We start from the raw sequence: 23,031 nt of genomic DNA on the forward strand, positions 1-23,031 counted from the left end.
AGTAATGAGAGTTAATTCAGGAAAAGTTTCTTTATTATATCACCTGTAGTAGCAATATCCGTACACATATTACTCGTGTTTCTGGCTAGCATGCCCCTCATTAGCAGTATTACTACTAAGCACTAAAATTAACAATAAAACAAATAAGTTACTATATAATCTAAAATTTTTCTTATTAATAAAATACAATTTAAAAAAAACCTACTGTAAATACATATTCCAATTCTGAGTATGAATGGATATTTCTCGTTTTACAATTAAAGATATCGCTGTATAAAGTAAAATTAAATAAATATAGTAAGTAAAAGCTGTAAATCATTAAAATCTAACAAATTATACATTCTTAGCAATAAAATACAATTTCAAAACTCACTGTAAATACATATTCTAATCCCGATTGATATTCCTTGCTCTACCACTGAACAATTTGCTGTATAATTAAAAAAATTAAACGAACATAATAAATAAAAACTATAAGTTATTACAATCTGACACAATGTGTAAGAAAGAAACTTACATCAAGGTTTTACCTGTCACCATTCAACCGTGTTATAATAGAGTGACTTAGCATACTTAAGTCACTCTTACTAAGAGTGACTTAAGTATGCTAAGTCACTCTATTATAACACGGTTGAATGGTGACAGGTAAAACCTTGATGTAAGTTTCTTTCTTACACATTGTGTCAGATTGTAATAACTTATAGCTTTTATTTATTATGTTCGTTTAATTTTTTTAATTATACAGCAAATTGTTCAGTGGTAGAGCGAGGAATATCAATCGGGATTAGAATATGTATTTACAGTGAGTTTTGAAATTGTATTTTATTGCTAAGAATGTATAATTTGTTAGATTTTAATGATTTACAGCTTTTACTTACTATATTTATTTAATTTTACTTTATACAGCGATATCTTTAATTGTAAAACGAGAAATATCCATTCATACTCAGAATTGGAATATGTATTTACAGTAGGTTTTTTTTAAATTGTATTTTATTAATAAGAAAAATTTTAGATTATATAGTAACTTATTTGTTTTATTGTTAATTTTAGTGCTTAGTAGTAATACTGCTGATGAGGGGCATGCTAGCCCGAAACACGAGTAATATGTGTACGGATATTGCTACTACAGGTGATATAATAAAGAAACTTTTCCTGAATTAACTCTCATTACTGTGCCAATCTTTAAACACCAGTATAAAGTCCTATTAATAAAGAATGTCCACGTAGACGACTATAAATAATAAAAACCAGACTGTCCGGGTGAAAACCAGGCGGGTGGCAATACTAATTTGGACATTGTGTTGCAACTAGACAGAGCAGAACATCAATCAACACTCTAGTGGGCAATATTTGCAATGTGTTAAAACAACAATGCCCCAGTGCTGCTTGTGTATTGATGTAAACTGTCATGGCAGCCATTACCTTCAATATAATGTAAAGTCTTTCCAACTTAACTTGCAGTTGTCAAAATATAATAAACCACTTTTCACAAAGTTTTAGGGGAAGGTATGCAGGAAAGAAAAAGCACTACTAATATACAGTTAATGATTTTCAGGTGTTTAGTGAAGTAGAATGAGTGGGTACAACAGTTTCTTTAAAAAAAATTTTATGTAAGTTTCATATTTCATATCATAATTATATCATCTGAATGAAAATATTACCTTCAGTTGGAAATCAAATCAGCTGAAAATTAATGTATTTTTAAAACATATTTTAAATATGTATATTAAATATTTTCTATAAATACATACAATAAGAAACTTATTAGTACCACTTTCCCTGTTCTGCATATCTCCTCCTACAATCTGATGAAAAGTGGTTTTAGTCTGTTTTGACAACTGACAAGTTAAAACTTTGAAGGGCTATAACCTTATTTTGGTTTTTGTTATTTTATTAATTTACAGTAGGCTTTATTTATCATGTAGGCCTATTCCAGTCCTGGCCAACTTATAGTATATTTTCATGAGTTAAAAGCACCAATGATGAACTTGACATTCGTGTTCATCTATAAAAGCTTAATAATCCACCTTAATTATATGCTGTAAAACATAATTATACTTATTTATTGTATACTAATTAACATTCCAGATTATTTCTTTTTGATAAATACACTAAAACATAAAGTAAAGAACATCATTTATTTTTCACCATAACAAAAAAAAATTTTATTTCTTTCTATTGCACAAATAAATTTTGCTCTTCTTTGGCACTTCTCTCCTTAATTGAAATTGCTTGTCTCACAACAAAATAATTACTAAAATAACAATATAACCTAGCACAAAGAGCACTTCTTTGTATCAACCACACATTATCTTTATGGAGAGTTACTAACCCATAGCAAGTAGTTGAAAGAAATTTTTCAGTAAAAAATATAGATTTAATATTCCTATTAAAATTACATCATGTTTCATGTTTTAATGGGCCATATTTTCTGCAATAAATGAAAAATAATGCAACAATTGACTGGTTGATCATGATCAACTTGTTGGCCATCCCTGGCCTATACCATCTTATCAAGGAGGAGGTAGAAAAATAATATAAGCCCCTATACTAGAGTTTATGTCCTATTTATGATTACATTCATTAATTTTTTAAATGTTGGAACCTAGTACATCCCAAAAAATAAATATATTGCATATGCTTACATTATACAACTAAATAAATCTGCTTAACGCTTTCCATACGGTTAGCTACCAATCGGTGTGTATCATGTGACTTCTTCGTTTATCGGTGATGCAAAACTTACCGGTCGGTAACAATTAAAAAATTCGATTAATTTGCGCTATATTCGAGTTTTCCAGAGATCTTAGCTTTGATTCGCTCTTCTGTATGTCAATTGACTTTGTTTAAGCCAATAAACGTTTTGTTACCACCCTGGGCCATAAATATTTTGGTAAATACATCCCCTACTATTCTACAGTAAATCTTCGCAGTTAACTACACAGTTGGCTGAAAACAATCAAAGGGAAACTCTTTCTACAGTTTTATTGAGTCTCTTCTGTCTTTGTTGACGTTACTTTAACTAATCACAGACTTATGAAACAAAAAAATTGCCGCAAAAGCCCCGCCTCCAACCTTCGAAGTAAAATGTAAACAATCACTGTAAATTCGCTTTTTAAATCAATTTTTAATTCTAATTAACTAATTTAATGCACATAGACATTAAATTAGCTAATTCGACAATATTTAGGCGAGTAAATACGTTTTTAAAACTATCTAGCGATAAATATTCCCGGAAAACTCCAGCTTCCTATAGTAAGTCTATGGAAGGTGTTCACGCTGTTAATTTGGCTTTAAAATTTTTGTCAAATGAATTCATATATATTTTGAATACATTTAATTATTTTACAAAAGTAAGAGCAAAGCTCTACGACTGACACAGTCGTACAGCTGACTAATCGGTGTCGCTTCACGATAACAATCGACTACTCTCCCAGCTAAGTAATTAGAGACATAGTGTGAATAATGGCAATAACTTCTCCCCCGCTCTAGGTAGAAAGCTGCGGTTTGTTTTGTTTAATAGAGGACAGATGTTTCTATCTAACAGATGTACAAAGTTCAGCATTCTCTGTAAATTAATTTTTTTTTTGTTCTAACCTTCAAATTTGTTTGTAAACTTCATATTATTTTAAATATGTATAAAACTAAAAATTATACAATCATAAACTGTAATATGTTTTTAATCAAACACAAAAAACAGATTGAATATAGCGCAATATTGAAGCGAAATATCGCGATTCAAAAAATTATCCAAAAAACGCAAAAATGCGCCGCATAATGAATTCCACCTATTTACTTATTGCTAAAGGTTTTCCGCATGGAAAGGGTTAATCATAGGTGTGTGATGCTCTATAAAAAAAAATTAACCACAAAAAACAATTCATCATATTGATGAATAATAATGATCCATAATTTACTACCATTCACATAAATGTTGCCATTGTTGACAACAGTCACTTGAAAAGAACATATCTGATGCAAGACATGAACGTTTAATGTGTTTGGACAATGACATAAATGTTTAATCAAAGATGTCATTGTCATGTTACTTTGCTTATTCATGTAAATGAACAGACATTCATATCATTTTACAGTTACATCATTGATCATAATATATATACTAGCAGGTAGGCCCAGCATTGCTTGGGCAAAAGTAACGATAGTGAAGATTAAGATAATTACATTATAGTCAACCTTACCCGTTTTCATAGAATGCAAGAATTGGGTGCCCCTGTTTCCAGACTAATTAGAGAATTTTTAGATGGGTCTATAAATATGTTTGGTTTCCCACAAAAATGAAAAAAACTGCATCTGTGTCTTGCACATTGCTTTCTCTTAACAATTCCATTGTTGATACTTCCATTGTTACTTAACACTTCCATCAACAATGGAAGTGTTAACACTTCCATCAACAATGGAAGTGTTAAGCCTTAATCCTGTCCCTCGCCCCCGTGGGGAGGAATTTCGAAAAATCCTTTCTTAGTGTGTGTTCTCGTGACGTACCCTAACTGTGTACCAAATTTCAGCTTTCAACTCCTAACTGTTTGGGCTCTGCGCTGATTATTATTATTATTATTATTATCAACTCGACTCGATTATATATATAGATATACATACATATATATATTTCAAGATAAGTATTTACCTGGTTCCTCTCGCAATAGGTAATCCTCTTCTTCCAATTAAACCTCTTGGCAATTTATTTAAATTATTAGTTGGATTAGTTTCCATATCTGTATCAGGATCTGACAAGTCTAAACATCATATATTACATCTGAAATTAAAAAATAAATTTTACCATATATACCATACATATTCATAATTATGTATTTTGAATTAATATAATAAAAATACTCTCAAGACATTAAAATAAATTCTGAAAATATGTGGCAATCATACAGAACATTTATTTCTGAAGAGGAGATTTGGCAATGCTGGTGAAATTTCCTCAAGTAAGCCTATACAATTCAAGATTTAAATGTTTCTCACAATATGTAACAAGACAAAAAGTTGGACTGATTCAAAGCATTGTCAAATCTATTCCTCAAGAAAACTTCTCACTTGATCACCTGGTATAATAAACTAATTGGAAATTCAAAAAGATTTCTGTATAAATTTTTTATTGTATGAATATCAATTTATAAATAATAAACAAAAAATGTTTTAATTAGCAATAATTTTCAAATTATTAACTTTTTAAATATAAAATTAAAATATTACTCTTATAAAAAATTTTTAATTAAATGTCATAAATGATTTAAATTCAAAGTAATAATTTCAAATAAATCTCTACCAAATATAGTTCCAATTTTGATACCAATATTCTACATATATTTTATATAAATCAGAACAAATTATGAACAATTTTCACAAATACAAACAAAAAACAAATACTTTAATCTTTTTTAGCAGTCTGAATAATTATTATAATTAGAATAAATGTTTTGGAATTTACTATTCCTGGTATCAGATCCACTTTACATTTAAATGAATTACGGATTATTATTAATAACAGTTTTAAACACATTAAATATTTTCTAAACAGTAATGGGAGACCTCAGTCTTGAGAATTCTAGGGACACACCTTTGGATCTCCCTTATTAAAAATTTTCCTGACAAAATTTATTGATGGCATTTAGTCTCTGAGAACAACAACTGTTGTTTAAAGACATACACACTGTCTGGTTTAAAACAATGAGGGTACTAGGATCAGGTACTAGGACATTTCTGGTTAAGATTGAAGTTGGCATTGAATTCATGTTGATGTCAATGTTTCTTGCAATCCAAGATGATATCAATTTTCACATGAAAAGAGATGAGGGACCAATCAAATTATTATAAAGACTCGAGAACAATGAAGATATTGGATTGAGGAATCCAATTTATTGTAAAGGGTGTATCAGTACATCAGTTACAAACTTTCAGGAGAGACAGAGTACACCTAGACAATAGAAAATCACGTAGCAATGCATGGTTAGAAATGCTTTCCTGGCATGGTAGTGATGACACAAAACACTAGAAAGGAAGGACACGAACGGGGCGAGAAAACATGCTTACTATTCTTAGTACAGCAAAAATCAAAGAAGGTGTTCAAAAGTATGACCACAGGCCTCACATCTCCGGTGCATTGAAGATCTAATGTTGTCGAAAATACCAGGCATGTCCCAGACTTCCCTAGCAGCTGCCACAATGTGTGCAAGAAGTTCCTCAGCACTGTTAATGGGAGTTTTGTACATCAATGCCTTGATGTACTCCAGAGAAAGTAGTCAAGGCAACTGAGGTCTGGCGATTGAGCAGGCCAATGCACTGGACCACGCTGCCCGACCCAGCAGTCTCCTCGTTGTTTGGCATTCTTACTCTTCGCTCACGTTGCTGTGTGTCCTCGTTGAAGGATCCTCTGTAGGACAACCTCTGATGCAAGCATGCAAAGAAGATGTGGCAGGGAGTTTGCCTCCTGGAGTAACATTGGGCATACAACCACTGTGCAGCTCACCCATTGCAATCAGCAGCCTCATATGCCAGATGCATATCAGCAAACTCTGCGTTCGTGTAAAATGCCATCCTACTACCACTCTGTCGGCATGCGAAATGAAGCTTCACAGCAAGCACGGCCACAACAACCACATGCACACATGCACACATGCAACGTCATCTGATGCTTCAGTTTACATAGCGATATCTATTGCATACACCAGCCAAAGACGTCCCAGCATTTTTGCTGTACTAAGAATAATAAACATGTTTTCTCACCCTGTTCATGTCCTTCCTTTCTCGTGTTTTGTGTCGTCACTACTGCACCAGGAAAGCGTTTCTGACCATGCATTGCTATGTGATTTCCCATCATCTAGGCGTACTCTATCTCTCCTGAAAGTTTGTAACCGCTGTACTGATACACCCTTTACAATAAATTGGATGCCTCAATCCAATATCTTCATTGTTCCAATATCTTAATTTTGCTCATTAGTATGAGCTTGCTAACTACACTCAAAATTAATGTCTTACAAATATAAAAAAGAGGCATATTTCCAGATGTTGATTTAAAACCTTTACTACTATTTTTAACCCTAAAAAGTATCTTCCTATTTTATTTGATATTACATTTTATGGAAATGGCAGCCATTAAAATTTTAGTGCAACCCATAGTTTGAGAAACACTAATTCTATTTTATGGCATATAAGACACATCCCTATTTCAGTACAGAGTAAGTTATTTATTTAGGAAGAAGTATTTAGTCTCTTGGCACTCAGTCCCAAAAGTTTTTACTGTATTCTGGTTAAAAACAAACGTAAAATTAATTTGCAATTAAAATTTTCCATTAAAATATTCTACATGAATATATGAATATATGTAAAAGCTGCTTAGTTGTAGCAACAAACAAATATAGCTTAGATGTTTCCATTTTGTTATGATCATTACTGATTGTACCAACAAGATATTCATCTTATGATATCATCCCCAAAACACCTTTCAGAACCAAAATAATGTTAGTAAATAATCACAGACAGAAGGACTAACATTTTATATCCTGTCCATGGATTTTCTTCCATGATATTTGAATATTTGCATTGATTGCAATGATATTTGAATAGCATTCTGATTCAAAACCTTTGGCCTGAAGAAGATCCATGGAAAGGATATAAAATGTTAGTCCTTCTGTCTGTGATTATTTACTAACATTATTTTGGTTCTGCAAGGTGTTTCGGTACTGTGTTCTTTCACTCCAGTCTGAAAAACTGTTTTGAGTAGAAGGTATCATTCCAAAACAGGAAATGGTAGTTGTCCATAAACGTGATTAAACATGACTATCAATCTCTGTAGTACACTAACAGATGGTACTAGGTGCTGTAATAATAATATATTTAATTAAACAATAACATTTTTATTCAATAATTGGGCTAGGTAGAAATTACCTGTATCCTATTGAAGGTTGTTTGGAAAATTCATTAGCCTGTATGAGATTGCAATTTCACATATAAAACACAGAGTGATTTTTCAACCTTTTTTATTAAACAAAAGTTGTTTTACATGCCACAAAATATGATACTTAGAGATAGATAATAACAATTTTAAAAAAGTTTACTCTTTCTAGTGCACGAGTCATCAGTAACATTCTGAACTAGTCATTCATCTGTCATTGCAATCATCTGAAGTATTTTCAGATTCATTAATAAAATATTTATTATATACAGGGTGATTTAAACATTTATGTACGTCGTATATCTCCTCAGAGGTTATCTGCTTTCTCAGATACATTGTAATGACATAATAACATATACAATAACCTGATACATTTGTAGTACCAAAAAAATCTGCATAATTTTTTATCGTGCTATATTAAGGCTAACTAATAATCAGATACAAAGGAATTTGGCCAGACATAGATGGTTAAGCTGTCATCTTACGATAAATTTAATAATTAAAAATAAATTAATTTTCAATTCAGAATATTCTGAAAAAAAAATGAGTCTGAAATGGGAATGTATCTTCTAGTCAAATTGCTTTGTATCAGATTATTAATTAGCTTTAATATATGCCATAAAAAAATCCACTGGATCGTTTAATGACATAACTTTTGCTATTTCATTTTATTTACCAATTCTCTGAGATATACAGCTAGATGAGTAATCTAAATCAATTTGTTTTTTAAATTCATTACATTGGAATTTACAAATTCAAATTTACAGACAAAATCACTTATGTAATCCAAGTACTTCTAAATTATACAAGGGCTATATTTTAAATAAGGTCCGTTTGTGAATGAGAATGACACACGATCGCGGCAGTGCGTATGTGCGTCTGCTCTGAACATGCTTTGTGCACGTTTAGACACCATTTTCAGCTGTATCGTCTGTCTGTGTGTTGAACTGTAAAAGTTTATAATGTTTAAGAAAGTTGAGTCACCTGCTGACTATGAGATACGATCTGTTATTCAATTCTTGAGTGCAAGAAACTTGGCAGCAGTGGAAATTCAACATCACATTTGTGAAGTTTAAGTGATAATGCTATGAGTGACAGTAAAATTCTAAAGCGGGTGAGAATGTTCAAGGATGGATGGGTTAATGTGCATGATGAGCCACGCCCTGGCTGACCTTCTCTGATTTCTGAAGATTTGGTTTGTGATGTTGATAACAAAATTCAACAGGACCGACAATTCATGATTTCAATGTTATCAATTGAATTTCCACAGGTTTCAAGATCAGTTTTGTGTACCATTGTTTCAGAGAAACTAAATTATGCTCCATTACTGCTCCATGACAATGCAAGTCCACATGTTTCTGCACAAACACAACGTCTAATCAGTTCTTTTGGATGGGAACAACTAGATCATCCTCCTTACAGTCCAGACCTTGCACCCAGTGATTTTCACTTGTTTCGATACTTAAAGGAGTTGTTTGGAGGTCAACGGTTCATCGACGACGAAGAAGTGAAAACTGCAATCATGAATTGGGCTTTTTCACAGGTGGCAGATTTCTTTGAACTTTGAATTCAAAAACTTGTTGAGTGGTATGACAAATGTTTGAACAAAAATGGGAATTATGTAGAAAAGTAGATAAAAGTATGTAGAATATGGGAAAAATATATTTTAATGTATTTTTCTTCTTATTAAAAAACGGACCTCATTTAAAAAATAGCCTTCATATATATCTATTCTGAAAAGCTATAACAGCTTGAAATATTACAGTGTTTCCAGAAATAGCAAAGCATTCATCATCAACTATAACTATGATAATTGACTATATAAACATGACTCCCAAATATTACATTTTCACACCAGTCAAGTTTCACAAATTGTTTATGTAACGATTGTCACAGTATATGTTTTGTTTATATTTTGGTAACCATGATAATGCTTTGAATTGCTGGAGTGTTTGAGAATGATGTTTTCAAAAGCAACAAGACTAAAACATTATTTATAAAAGCATTAACTTTAACTTATCTCTGTTATATATAAATAAGCAACAAATATAAGAATAATACAAGTAAAAACAATTTTATTCAAAATCCAGAACAGATAACATCTAAAATCAAAACCATTTACAACTTACATACAACAAACAACATTGAATACAATGAACATACAAACAAACATCAAATATTTGAAGCATTCTAATTTGGAATTTCAGAATTTTGTATTTCGAAACCTGAGGCAGCTTTATAAAATAAACCAAAACATTTTTATGTTCATTTAATGATTAAACCCATTTGCTAGAAAAGGGTGAATGGTTTTGATTTTAGAAACACCTTTATTCAAATTACAAGTTAATTATTAGCCTATAACTGATATTTTTGCTATTTATGCATTATTAATGTGTTATGTAATATTTAATAACATATCTAAAAAATACATAATATATGTTTAATTAAAAAAATTTTTTGTTATAACTTCCATTATTACAGATTGCTGTAAGTAAAACTTTAGTAACACACAGAGTCAACATAAATTATTAAAGAAAATGAATGTGACATTTAGTCTACATAAAATCCAGAAAAATTACTAGAAAAAATTTGTTTGAATTAAAAGTTTACATGTTTTCCACATATATAAGATCCTGTTGAAAAATTTATGAGAAAACTATGATGATGATTTTTTCGGTATAGAGTTTTATTAATTCCTAAACAACAAAACAGCATATTTATGTGAAGTATTTAGGCTTCTTTGTCAAACTCATGGCAATATTAATATAAACTGTCTTATTTAAATTTAACTAGCTTGTTATGCCCAGCTTCACCCAGGTTTATAAAGTAGCTCTTAAAGTAATTGTTATGCCCATCATTATTAATTGTAAATTTTAAAAATGTGATATGTCTGCAAGGAAAGAGCCTACATCTTCTTCCTCAGACTCCTCATCAAGCCATTTCAGAATGATTTCGTCATGTTCTGTGAAAGTACAGTACATACATACAATATCATCTTGCAATTAGAACTGTACTAAATTAATTAAAAAATCTACTAATGTGAGGTAGATAATAAGAACTTATCACAACAGTGATAATAAGCACAAACAAGTGCTTATTATCAGGTATCAATGGAGTATATTTAATAAAAATGAAAAGGGTTGTACATTAAAATTGATTACATGAGCAATTAACATGAAATAACCAAAATGCATTTCGGACTATCGGAATAGTCCCTCTTCAGTGGGTATACATATATAAAATATATTGTTCTCCAGATGTTGCCTGTGCCACACCTCCCTCATAACTATGCTGCACCTTTAAACTCCATCTTACTACTGTTATGGTATTTAGATATAATTTGTTTTGTATAACATCATTACCTTATTATTCAGCTAATTTTAATACTGTTTATAATAGTAACCCTTACATCAAGTTACCATATAACATTATGAAACCACCTTAAGCCTGTCTTCTCTACACCCATTTAATGTTAAATGATCATACCTTTATAACAGTTCCTTTGTATTGTATAGTTTTAAGTATTATAGCCTTCCCTTTTTTTATTTATGTATACCAACTGAAGAGGGACTATTCTGATAGTCCAAAATGCATTTTGGTTATTTCATGTTAATTGCTCATGTAATCACAATTTTAATAAGGTGACCAACCGTCCTCCTTTCGTAAGTTTTGTCCTCCCTAGAAAAGTGTCCTCCTAAATGTCCTCCTTTTGTAAGTTCTGTCCTCCCTCGACACCCGACTGTGAAAAAATAAGTTGCAAAATAAACCTTGACAATGCGCTTTAACATTAAGTCATGGTAAGTTCGACTGACTCAACAACCCATGACTAAAAAAAATAAAATAAAATAAAATAAATAAAATAAAATATAAAAAAAAAACAAGGTCAGCGGATTCACGCTAGTCAATATAAACCTATGTGATGATATCACTTATTCAATATAGCGTTCAAGTTTGCTCGAGTGCGGGCATGTTACAATTCAATAATCCGATACTGTTTTATAAAACAGTTAAGAAGGGTGACACCCACGGTATGACTTGGGGTGACACCACGATATCTGCCCCGGATGTCACCCATGCTAGCTACGCCACTGCGCATGCAGTAGAGATTATTATAGTGTATTATTATTGCAATGAATAAAATGTTTCTTTTATTTACAATATTTTTTCCTTCAATTTATGTGTCCTCCTTTTCATTATAAAAATTTGGTCACCTTAATTTTAATGTACAACCCTTTTCATTTTTATTAAATATACTCCGTTGTTACCTGGGTGTTTGTGCTTATTATCACATGATAAGTCCTTATTATCTACCTCACATTAGTAGATTTTTAATTAATTTAATTATACCAAGGGCAAAAAGCAATTTTCTTTATATTAGAATTGTACTACTTTGAATGAGAAAAAAACACACAATTGCTCGTGGATGAACACCATACTGGCTTCTCAACATGACTAAAACAAAGGCACACTGAGAATGTTAGTGATGACTATTATTTCTTATTCCAGTATCTTGTTGAAGAGAATTCACAAGAAAGAAGGTAGACAAAAGTTTGTCATAAAACTTCCATGAAGCTCTAATTACAAATGTTTTAAAATGAAACTGAGTGCAGTGCTCACCATCACCAAGTAACAGTGGGTTAATATTTAATTTTACAAAGTAAATTAAAATATTTTTCTGTTTTAAAAAGTGCATCTGTTACATATGTTACAACAGAGATATCAAAAATGAAAAAAAATCTTTAGTCATAGTTTATTATTCAAAACATAAACAATTTACAGATGTTACGATCAATTAAAACTTTTCTAAAATAATATTAAATATTGAGATCAAAATTATTATCTTAAAAATAATTGATCAAAAGAATTTCTATTTTGAATCGATTTATTATCACTTAATTAAAGAGGTAAAAATAATTGAAGGAAGTGAAAAATATGTTTTGAAACAATACCATAAATTCAAACATTTCCATTTTCAGATCATAAAATCATAATTTAATAAAAGATTATTCTCTTTTGAATGTAGACAAATTTGATTAAAGTTTCAGAATAATATATGAATAGGTAAAAGTTTAATTTTTGAAGTTAAAATCATACAGGGAGTAACAACTATACTTCTTACTGTAAACTGGATGAATTATAATTCTTTCTTTCACGAAAAACCTTGACAATCCAGTGTTAGGTGTTTATGCAACTGCTAACGTTTTTAACCCCGTCGGGGTCTTCTTCAGGCACAGCACAAAGGTAGTTTCAAATGCCAGTGAATGGAACCAAGAAACCAAAGCGAATTCTATTCCAATTTTGGAATCATGGAATTGGAAGATAAGATGAAACATTATGCTCAAGCTGGAATGTTATCTACGCATGCGTACAATTACGTTTGCTGATCTTTGGATGTAAAACGAATTAATGCAATATTAAGTTATTTGTGGGTGCGCACTTCCCTCATAGCAATATTTCCAGGCTTGCGAGATGTTGATTGCATCCTTGTAGTTGATGCATGTGTTGTGCAAAACCGCTTTATATATCTCTAGGGTCTCAAGCGTTCTGAGTTGGTCCGTGTGGTGTGACATTCTGATTATACGAGCATTTTGGAGGTTGGCCATGATTCCCTGCTGTGTGGCATACGTTGCCAGTGTGATAGATAGTTTATTGTTGGCAATGTCGTACCTGTGTTCCTGGAGGCGCTGATGGAGGGAGCGTTTGGTAGAACCCACATAGACCAGACTTCTATTAAATCTGTCATCCCACAGGGGAACCGCGTATATGCCCGGTGCGTGTTTCATGTCTAAATTGTCCTTCTCATTTCGAAGTAAGCTGTATACTGACCGCGGCCTCCTGTAAACTATTTTGTTTCGGGTGCTGGATGCGATTTCTCTGTATATCGCATCTAAACGGTGGTTATACTCAACTATTTTTCTAGCACTATTATCAATGGATGCTACCCCAGCTTGTGGGTTGTTACGAGTATTTCCCCGTGTGTACTTGCGTGCTATGTTGTACACTATGTTCCTATCATAACCATGTTGTGATGCCACTTCCTTTGTGCTGTGATGAAACTACCTTTGTGCTGTGCCTGAAGAAGACCCCAACGGGGTTGAAAACGTTAGCAGTTGCGTAAACACCTAACACTGGATTGTCAAGGATTTTCATGGAAGAAAGAAATACAGGGAGTATTTTGACTTTTTGCTGAAGTGAGAAACACTGCAGCAAAGATCAGAATTTTTCTGTGCAACTCTCTAACTGCAATTTATTTATAATATGGGCTTACTCAGATGCATTAAACCAGATACAAGTTCTTGTATGTCTAGGGCTTGTTACATGTGACAAATAGCATTATTTTGATGCATCCTCATTCCTTGAGAACAGAAGCTACTATAAACTTGTATTATTGTATTGTAGAAACTATTAGTTTTTATAATACAATAATACAAAATCATTGTTACATTCTTTTGAATTATATTGGAAGATGCAAAGACTACTAATATTTTTTTTTGTTTGAACAATTACTGATTTGAACTGTCTTAATGTGGTGAAATGACAATTCACATCTTACTAATGAATGGCCAATGTCCAACTTACAGAACAAAAGGGAGTAGTTGTCAATTACTGTGTACCAATAGACAAGAATTTGGAACATGGTCCTTGTACATTTATCATATTGCAACTTTGACTAACAGTTTTACTCATAAAAATTATTTTACTAGCAGCAAATAGAAACCATGTGTAAATATAACTGCATATATTAATCAGATGTATTCATTTACATATGTAAGTATTTGTACATTATATCTTAAACAAATATTTGGAAATATCATATATAACATTAATTAATATAATTTTCATAGTGATTAATTAATATGGTGCAGTAAGCTTAAAAGAGAAACGTTTACTGGACTGTAAAACAAACGTACTACACCTTTTAAGTATCCAGTAGAAAGTTTTATTAGAATAAAAACGTTTTCGGCCGCATTAATCAGCCTTCGTCAGTTAATGAATAACAAAAACGAACAAAATTCAAAATTACAAAAAAAAAGCGTTCGAAATTTACAAACAACCGCGCTTGCGCATTAACGGGTTTAAGCGGGTTTTGTTCGTTTTTGTTATTCGTTAACTGACGAAGGCTGATTAATGCGGCCGAAAACATTTTTATTCTAATAAAACTTCCTACTGGATACTTAAATGGTGTAGTACGTTTGCAGTAAGCTTAAACTGATATAGTAAAGGTCAAGCATAATTAACAAACAATTAAACAATATAAAATAAAAATATTATCAAATTCTGAAAGATTTAAAATGAAAACTTAAACAATTCCAAAACTTCATTTGAACTATAAACTAATGTAGATATTTAATACAACTTTGGAACGTAAACATGTTCATAAAAAAGCATATGAAAGTTAAATGTTTAAAAATCTAGCAATAGAGTTACATGCTATAGTGGGAGTTCCGTTTCCAGACAGCTAAAAAGAAATATTATAAAATCTCCCATTAATATGAGAAAATTTTAGTTTTTTTACAGCAAACATGTTATAATGCATAAATAATTATTTAAAATGTTAAATGTAAAATAACAAGTAATATGCTGATACAAGGGTCTAGTCGCATCAAAGAAATGAAAATTAGATAGTGAATTGTAGAATTTTCAATCTAAATGCTATAAAAGTAATAACTGGTGCAGAAATGGTTTAAAACATTGAATAAAGTAAGTTTTTTTTTTCAGAAAGTGACATTTATATACATTTTTTACCATATAGTATAATGGACATAGACAAATCCTGTTGACACGGTCAATTCACATTAGCATAATTATCATCACACCTAACATTCACTACTACTAGATGTTATAGTTAGAGTTTATAATGTAAGATTATGCAGAGAGGCCCAATCTTCAGTGACTAGGGGGCCCCAGATCTTAATCCTCTCCTGTGTGTTTTTAATATTTTTCAACAAATTTAAGCTATTTTTCTTCTCTTCAAAGTTCCTAACACTATAAGACAGTTTGACAATACACTTTAATTAATAATTGCTCTTGTTGGCATGGCAATACCCCAAATAAGTAAAGTTCAAAGCATCATCTGCAGTGGAAATTGTAGATTTTTCACATTTTTTAATATTAATTTTCAAATTATTTTTAATCGTTCAGTGATTAAAATGTATAAAAATGAAATTTAATCTTACTCTTTTATTTATCCTCGAATTATTCGATAAATAAGTACTAAAGAGACTTTACTCATTTATTCTAAAAATAAAATAAAATAAAATTAAGAAAAATAAATAAATAAATAAAGTAAATTGTCAACAATTACAGACGATTAAATTTAAAAGCGACCAAACGACATTACCGGAAGCGCCATCTATTGATAGCATCTTTCGTAAAACCCGTGACATAATTTAGAAAACGGATAGGTGAAAACAATAAGAATTGTTAAAATATTTTAATAACTTTCATAAAAAGTTACGAAATTTTCTTAATTAGAAACGAATATTTAATGCGGATAATGTGAATTATAAGTGGTATACATCACGATAAACGCCACCTTTCGGCCGATGTCGTCCATTTTGGATAGTAGAGTAAAAAAACCTTCGTTTGAGTTAAAAAGATGAATTGGTTTATGTGCATGGTTATAACAGTGATAAGATAAAGATCCAAAATGCATACGGTAACTGTTATAAGTAAGTTTAGCTCGATATTAATCGAGAATATTGCGTATTCAAGATGTTGGTGCTAAGCCTAGCCATCATCAACTTGAAGGAAAGGGGAAATTTTGACGACGAAAGATGACGATTCTGATGTGAGTTTAGATATTTGTGAAGTTAATAAAAGGTAATGATTCAGAATGGCACAGAGCCTGATCGCCCAGAAAGGTTTGCATGGTACTACCATGAAGACTGTACAGCAAGTTGGCATCTCGACCAAAAAACATTATCAGAAAAAAGGCAGAGAACAGAAACGTTACGAAAATACGTCGACTGGACGAAAATCGGACGGTGAGAGTACTTATTCTAGTTCATCGGACGAACGTGAGTTCTCCATTGTTCGTGAAGGCTACTCAAGTGGCCAATTAAAACTAAAAATCGCTAAAAGGAGGATTAAAACAACCTGCCATCCGGCCAATTTCGAAATGTCTACGGAGGTAGACGCTAACGTCGTCGAATCTACCGCTGAGAATGCCAGGCCGTCTCTGAAGATGGTCATAAAGCATTCGCAGTATAACGTGTCGAGTGCGGGGGTTTTCGAGGCTAGCATGGGAGATTCCCGTCACGAAGACGCCGACAGAAACGATTTGGAAGGCGATGCCAAGTCGTCCGGTAAGAAGTTTGCTTCGGTGATCAACTGCAGTGCCGTTAGTCGGGAAGGCGAATTTTATAGTGATGATGTAAATGCGAATTATAAAAATTATAGATCTGATTCTAAAGAGTGTTCCGAGGTTTTATTTAAATTTGGCATGAAGAGAGAGAAGAAGAACTCTCCGGTCGTCAACAGAGAGAATTGTAAAACGGTTAGGAGTGAGTTAAACGAGAGGCGCTCCAAGTTTGAACGCCCGGTGTTTTCGGAAAGTAAGACGGTTGACTTTGTTGCTGTCAAACACGGCATTAAGGAGATGGGTCATCATTCCGACACGGAGTTAATTCTCTCGTCGGAAGCCAAATACAATTTGGGGAAGAAAAATAGGGGGAAGAGTGCCAAAGAGAGAAAATCTGAGAAAAAGAATTATCTTCAAAATATAGAAATTGTTAATTTTGGTTATAAAGCATGTGATGCAAGTTCGTCTAAGGGAAAACACATTCATAATTCGGTAATTAAAAGGTATGTAGATAATGATAATTTTACTTCTGATAAAAACAATTGTTCGAATAATAGAAAATTTCATTCCAAATCCGAGTCTGTCGTTGAACCTTTGAATGTATTGGCATATAGTGCATGCCATTCTTCGAATTTAGAATGTGACACTATTCTTGTAAATACAATGTCAAATGTTTCTCCGGACAGTGGAATACAATCTTCGGGTGACTCTCCTCTGCAGACAAGTGAATGCAGTCTTTTTAATGTTTCTTCTTATACTAATGCAGATTTATCATCACAAACCTGTACAGAAAGTAAATTTCAACATGTAAAGGAGGGCGAAAGCACTCCGGAACGTTGTTATTCTAATATTTATTCTTCAAATTCACTGTGTAAATATAGATCCGAAGAAAGTAATAATATAAATTCATCTCCTGTGATGTCCATAGAGAGAAATGAAGAATTAAATTTTAATGTTAATGAAAATAAATTATTTCAAGATTCCACAGAAGATTTTCAGATGAGTCATACTCCTCAGGTAAAATCTCCAAGTGATTATCAGTATAATAGTGATGCTGTAGATGACGACGATAAGTTATATGAATCAAAGGAAATTTCAAACCAAGAAAAAAAATCTATCAATTTTGATAATAGTGAAAAATTAAATTTGTGTGATGCTAGTAATAATCAGTCCTCAGAAAATTCTGTTAAAAAGAAACAGCATAGAAATTCTTCAAATGAAAGACATGCTGATACTGGAAAAGCTGACAGTGAATTACAAAAATTAATTCAAAATGTACAAGATTCAATTAGTTTACAGTTTCAAAATATAGAATCTGATGATTTAAGTGATTTAGATTTTAATGACAATTCAATAGGTAAGTCTTTTACTGATGATAAAGATTCTTCAAAAGTGGCAATGTATGACAGAGACGATACTCAGTTCAGTGCCGATACAGTGATGTGTTCAGCACAGAGTGATGACTGCAGCAATGGTAGCAATATGCCTTTTGAGAATGTAGAAAGTAGAAAATCAAGTCTGAATGAATATGATGATAAACAATGTAATTCTTATGATTATGATTTTGATGTTAGCACTTCACCAGCAACAATTACAGGTTATTGGAGTGAAACTATATGTCTTGCCTCACCAAATTCAACAAATGATGAAAATAAAAGTTTAGTTAGTACTGTAAATATGAAATCTGAAAGTTTAAAAACTGTTGAGCTGGATAATCATACCAGTGAAAATGCTGAAGTTGTTACAAATAAACAAACTGAAGTTACAGATCAGACAGAAGAAAATGAAAAAGAAGTTAATATGTTAGATTGTTTGGAAGATTCTGCTGAAATAGAACAAGTGACACAACTATCCGAAGGAACTAAGAAGAAAAAGAAAATGAAGCACATTAAAACAAAACATGATCCTGTGTTTTTAGCAGATTTAGATGAATTAATAAATTTACTTCAGATTTGTTATATATCCAAAAGTTTGCTTAATAATTCACTCAAACATAAAGAAAACCTACTGCCGTCAATTTTCAGGGTTAAAAATTTAGTAAAAATAAATAAAGAGGATCATCATAAAACTGGTAACAACAAAAATGTTTCTTTGGAAAATACAATTGAAAATGAACAAGGAGTTAAAGAAAAACCTAAGAAAAATGGAAGAAAATCAAATTCTGTTCATTCTAGTTTGCTTCCAGTATCTGAGGAAAAGGTAGAAGTTAGTGAAAATTGTTTGCCTCTTAAAAAGCGACATCATCGAATTGATATCTTGCAACATGATGGTGAGTGTAATCGAAAAGATAATTTTCGGCTAGACAGTAAGTCTATAAAATCCATTTCGTCGCGAAAGTCAACTCAGATGGTTAAAGATAAGAATTCTGTAGATGAAGCAATAGAAGCATGTATCAATAGATATGTAAAAAATATGACTAGTAATGAAAATGAAATATATGATAATTATGTATCATGTAAACAAAAATCTGTAAGAGGTAATGTCTCACAAAAACCTTATGTGGTGTCCACTACCTCTCTAAATGAAGAAGATTCAGTAAATGAAAATATGAATGATAAAGATTCAAATTCTATAGAAGAAGCAATTGAAAGCTGCATTCAAAAATATTCTTGTGATGATATTGAAATTTATGATCAGTCTGAAAGTGTTTCATTTGAAGTAACTAATGAAGATACTAAAATTGATGATTCAGACTCTGATGATCTTCCTCTTTCAACACTAGCTGAATTAAGTAAAAAGAAACAGGATTCTGCATGTTTATCTCCTAAAACTGATAATAGAGAATTTAATAAAACAGTTGCTGCATTAAAAGAAAGGCAAATGAAACTTTTAAAAAGTCAGATTTGCATTCAAAAGATTTCCTCAGAGGAAGTAAAACCTCCACCTAAATTAAGAACAAGAAAAATGAAACGTACACGACGTGCAATAAAGAGACAAAAGCCAGTTGATGAAAATTCCAATATGTTTCCCAACTCAAGTATTTTAGACTTTGAAGATGTAGAATATGAAAACAGCACTGATGTTTATTGTTCAAAAAATGATAAAATAGAAGAAACAATTGAATATGTAGTAAAATCAGCTACAAATGACAATGAGGTTACCGAAAAATCTTTTGTACAAGATGAGGTTGAGGAATCAATTGTAAAAAGACCAAAACTGTATCCAAATGAAACACATACACAGCCTGATTACCCTCAAGTTATCACTGTTACTGAATCTTCAACTGGTCGTAGTTCTGGGCAGAGTGAAGGTAAAAAACTTTGTAAGAAAGAACCTCGCATGCCAAAAAAGCAATATTTAAAAGCTGGTCTTTATTCTTCATATTTTAAACAAGATGGATCTTCTCAGGGAGAAAATGCTGAATTTGCTAATTTAAATCCTGATGATCAGAACATTCTACAAGAATGGTCTCAAAGACAAGCAAATTCAAGAAAAATCTATAAGAAAAATGGCAAAAAGTCAAAATTTAAAGATAAGATAAGTAATGAATGTGAACAATGTTTATTACCACCACCTATTCATGTTGGAAGATATTTACGTGAAAGGCAATCAGATTTTCTGCTACCTTATGATTTGTGGTGGCTGTATAAACATAAACAACTCCTATACCAAATTGATCCATCAACTAATTATAAAAAGACACGAACAAATGTTTATGTAGATATCAAACCTGTTTCCCGTTTTGAAGTACAGAGTTGCAATTGTATCAGACCCAAAGAAGCAACTGAGAAAGGTTGTGGACCAGATTGTTTGAATAGGATCATGTATGTAGAATGTAATCCTCAACTCTGTCCATGTGGTGACCAGTGTTCCAATGAAAGAATACAAAGACATGAATGGAGTCCAGGCTTGGAACGTTTTATGACTGCAGATCGTGGATGGGGAATTCGCACTACAGAAGCAATAAAAGCAGGAAGTTTTATTTTAGAATATCTTGGTGAAGTAGTTAGTGAGCAGCAGTTCCGACAGCGCATGATTGAACGTTACTCAAATGATCGTCATCACTACTGTCTGAATTTAGATAGTGGGATGGTGATTGATGGTTATCGCATGGGTGGAGAAGGACGTTTTGTGAATCACTCCTGTGAACCAAACTGTGAAATGCAAAAATGGTCTGTGAATGGAGTTTACAGGATAGGATTATTTGCACTTAAAGATATACCTCCCGATACAGAACTTTGTTATGATTACAATTTCCATAATTTCAATATGGAAACATTACAGGAATGCAAATGCGGTAGTTCAAAATGTAGAGGTTTCATTGGAGGCCGTTCACAGAGATTTACAACTCAGGTCCAGCAGCCACAGACTAGAAATGAGAAGAAGAAAAAAGTAGGAAGACCACCTTTGGGATCTAGGAAAAAAGTACAAGCGACTAAACGGAAACCAAAGATTGTTCCAACAACCAAGTCATCGCCAGCACTATCATTAAAACCTATATCTCATCAGCAAAGATGTTTCATTCAGAAGCATCGCTGCTTTTTGTTAAGAAATTATCAAAAAGTAAGATATGCACGGGAGCACCTACATATGCTTTCACAGAAAAATAGAAAGCAGCTCACAAAACAAGAAATGGCACTTTTACAAAGCACGGGTTTAGTAAAAATCCATTCCCGGACACCCTCCGAAACTTGACATTTTAATTTATAGCACACAATAGGACGAAAGGCATTAAAAACATGGTTGATTCCATAAAATATTAACGGCCATATATCAAGAGTGTCACGCTGTTTTAAATTGGCGTGCAAATTCGGTGTTGTGTTATGTACAGAATGTAGTAATTTTTATTATCTGATATAATAGCTACAGTTTGCACATATATGGTTTACCATTTGTTCTGTTTGCCATTTAAAACCAATGTAAGAAATGAATTACAAAGAAAAAAAATTATATATATATAAATATATAACTTTACTGCCATCATTCAGGGGACCTGGAAAGTTACATTTCTTTCCAAGTATAATGTGTTATTTCTAACCTGTTGAGTGTGCTATAAAATTATTTAAATTGTGGTTAAATATTTTGGTTTTTTGTATAGTAGATATATATATATGAAATACAAACAGTATTCTCCCCTCATCTGAACCAGAGTACAATATACTTTGGTTTGGCCTGGCAGTTTACGGTCGAAACTAGAATAGACAAAGGCTCGTGCTTACCGATTCGCACGGGAAAGCGATCGAATCTCAAGGTCCGAAATGATATTCCAAGAATGACTCCGAGAGAATATTTATGCGGCAAGGAAAAGGGGAAACTATTTTGTTACGATTTTTCTGTCCAGTATAGTGACAACATTAAAATGAAGACTGTGCATATATTAAAAATTGTTTAGACTTTTATGCCATTTCTCGGTAAAGGATTTAAAACGAAACTTCATTGTGTAGCTTTGCACTTGCGCCATCTATTGTCAGTTTTGTGTTTGTGTCCTCCACCTTACATTTGTTATACAGTGTATAATAGAATTTTTAACCCAAGAGCATTAAACTTTTATAAACAAAATTCTAAATTTTGTTGGTTTACTTTTTTTATTATTATTAATTATTATTATTATTTTAGAAAAAACACCAGAAAGTAATCAAATGATTTGAATTTTATGCTAAATTTTAAATAAATAAAAACAAATTGGCTGAAAGTCAAAATGTAAAATAAAATTATTGTATTTGATGGAGTTAGTCTTTTTTTATATTTATATATATATATATATATATATATATATATTTATCTTTCTTTTTTAATGTTCTTTTAATAAAATCTAGAATGATAATTTTACTTGCCTGTTTGAATTTTAAGATTTAATTTAAAGTTA

General features: G+C 31.7%; 2 protein-coding genes across 3 annotated transcripts in view; one reads left to right on the forward strand and one right to left on the reverse strand.

Annotated features, from left to right (window-relative positions):
- LOC136968073 (DNA-directed RNA polymerase III subunit RPC4-like) overlaps positions 1-16,281 on the reverse strand; it is a 78,234-nt gene extending 61,953 nt beyond the window's left edge. Inside the window, exons 1-2 of one of the 2 annotated variants that reach the window (XM_067262047.1) lie at positions 16,263-16,281; positions 4,649-4,777 (exon numbers count right to left, since the gene is read on the reverse strand). In XM_067262047.1, coding sequence (XP_067118148.1) covers positions 4,649-4,734 — 86 coding nt within the window. In that variant the 5' untranslated portion in view covers positions 4,735-4,777; positions 16,263-16,281. Of the gene's footprint in view, positions 1-4,648; positions 4,778-16,098; positions 16,238-16,262 lie in introns of those variants that run through there. The other variant, XM_067262037.1, reaches the window with a different exon arrangement.
- A 173-nt stretch (positions 16,282-16,454) lies between these two features.
- Positions 16,455-22,724, forward strand: ash1 (histone-lysine N-methyltransferase ash1). Its single transcript, XM_067289343.1, has one exon. It carries the CDS (start codon positions 16,758-16,760, stop codon positions 21,858-21,860), a length of 5,103 nt encoding a protein of 1,700 aa, XP_067145444.1. The 5' UTR covers positions 16,455-16,757; the 3' UTR covers positions 21,861-22,724.
- Positions 22,725-23,031: the final 307 nt, after the last annotated feature.

This window comes from Centruroides vittatus, unplaced genomic scaffold, assembly GCF_030686945.1.
Source record: "Centruroides vittatus isolate TY-2023 unplaced genomic scaffold, ASM3068694v2 contig_1032, whole genome shotgun sequence".
NCBI lineage: Eukaryota > Metazoa > Arthropoda > Arachnida > Scorpiones > Buthidae > Centruroides > Centruroides vittatus.

Excerpts from the sequence above, each read along its gene's own strand:
- ash1 (XM_067289343.1), top strand. The coding sequence starts at position 16,758 with ATGGCACAGAGCCTGATCGCCCAGAAAGGTTTGCATGGTACTACCATG.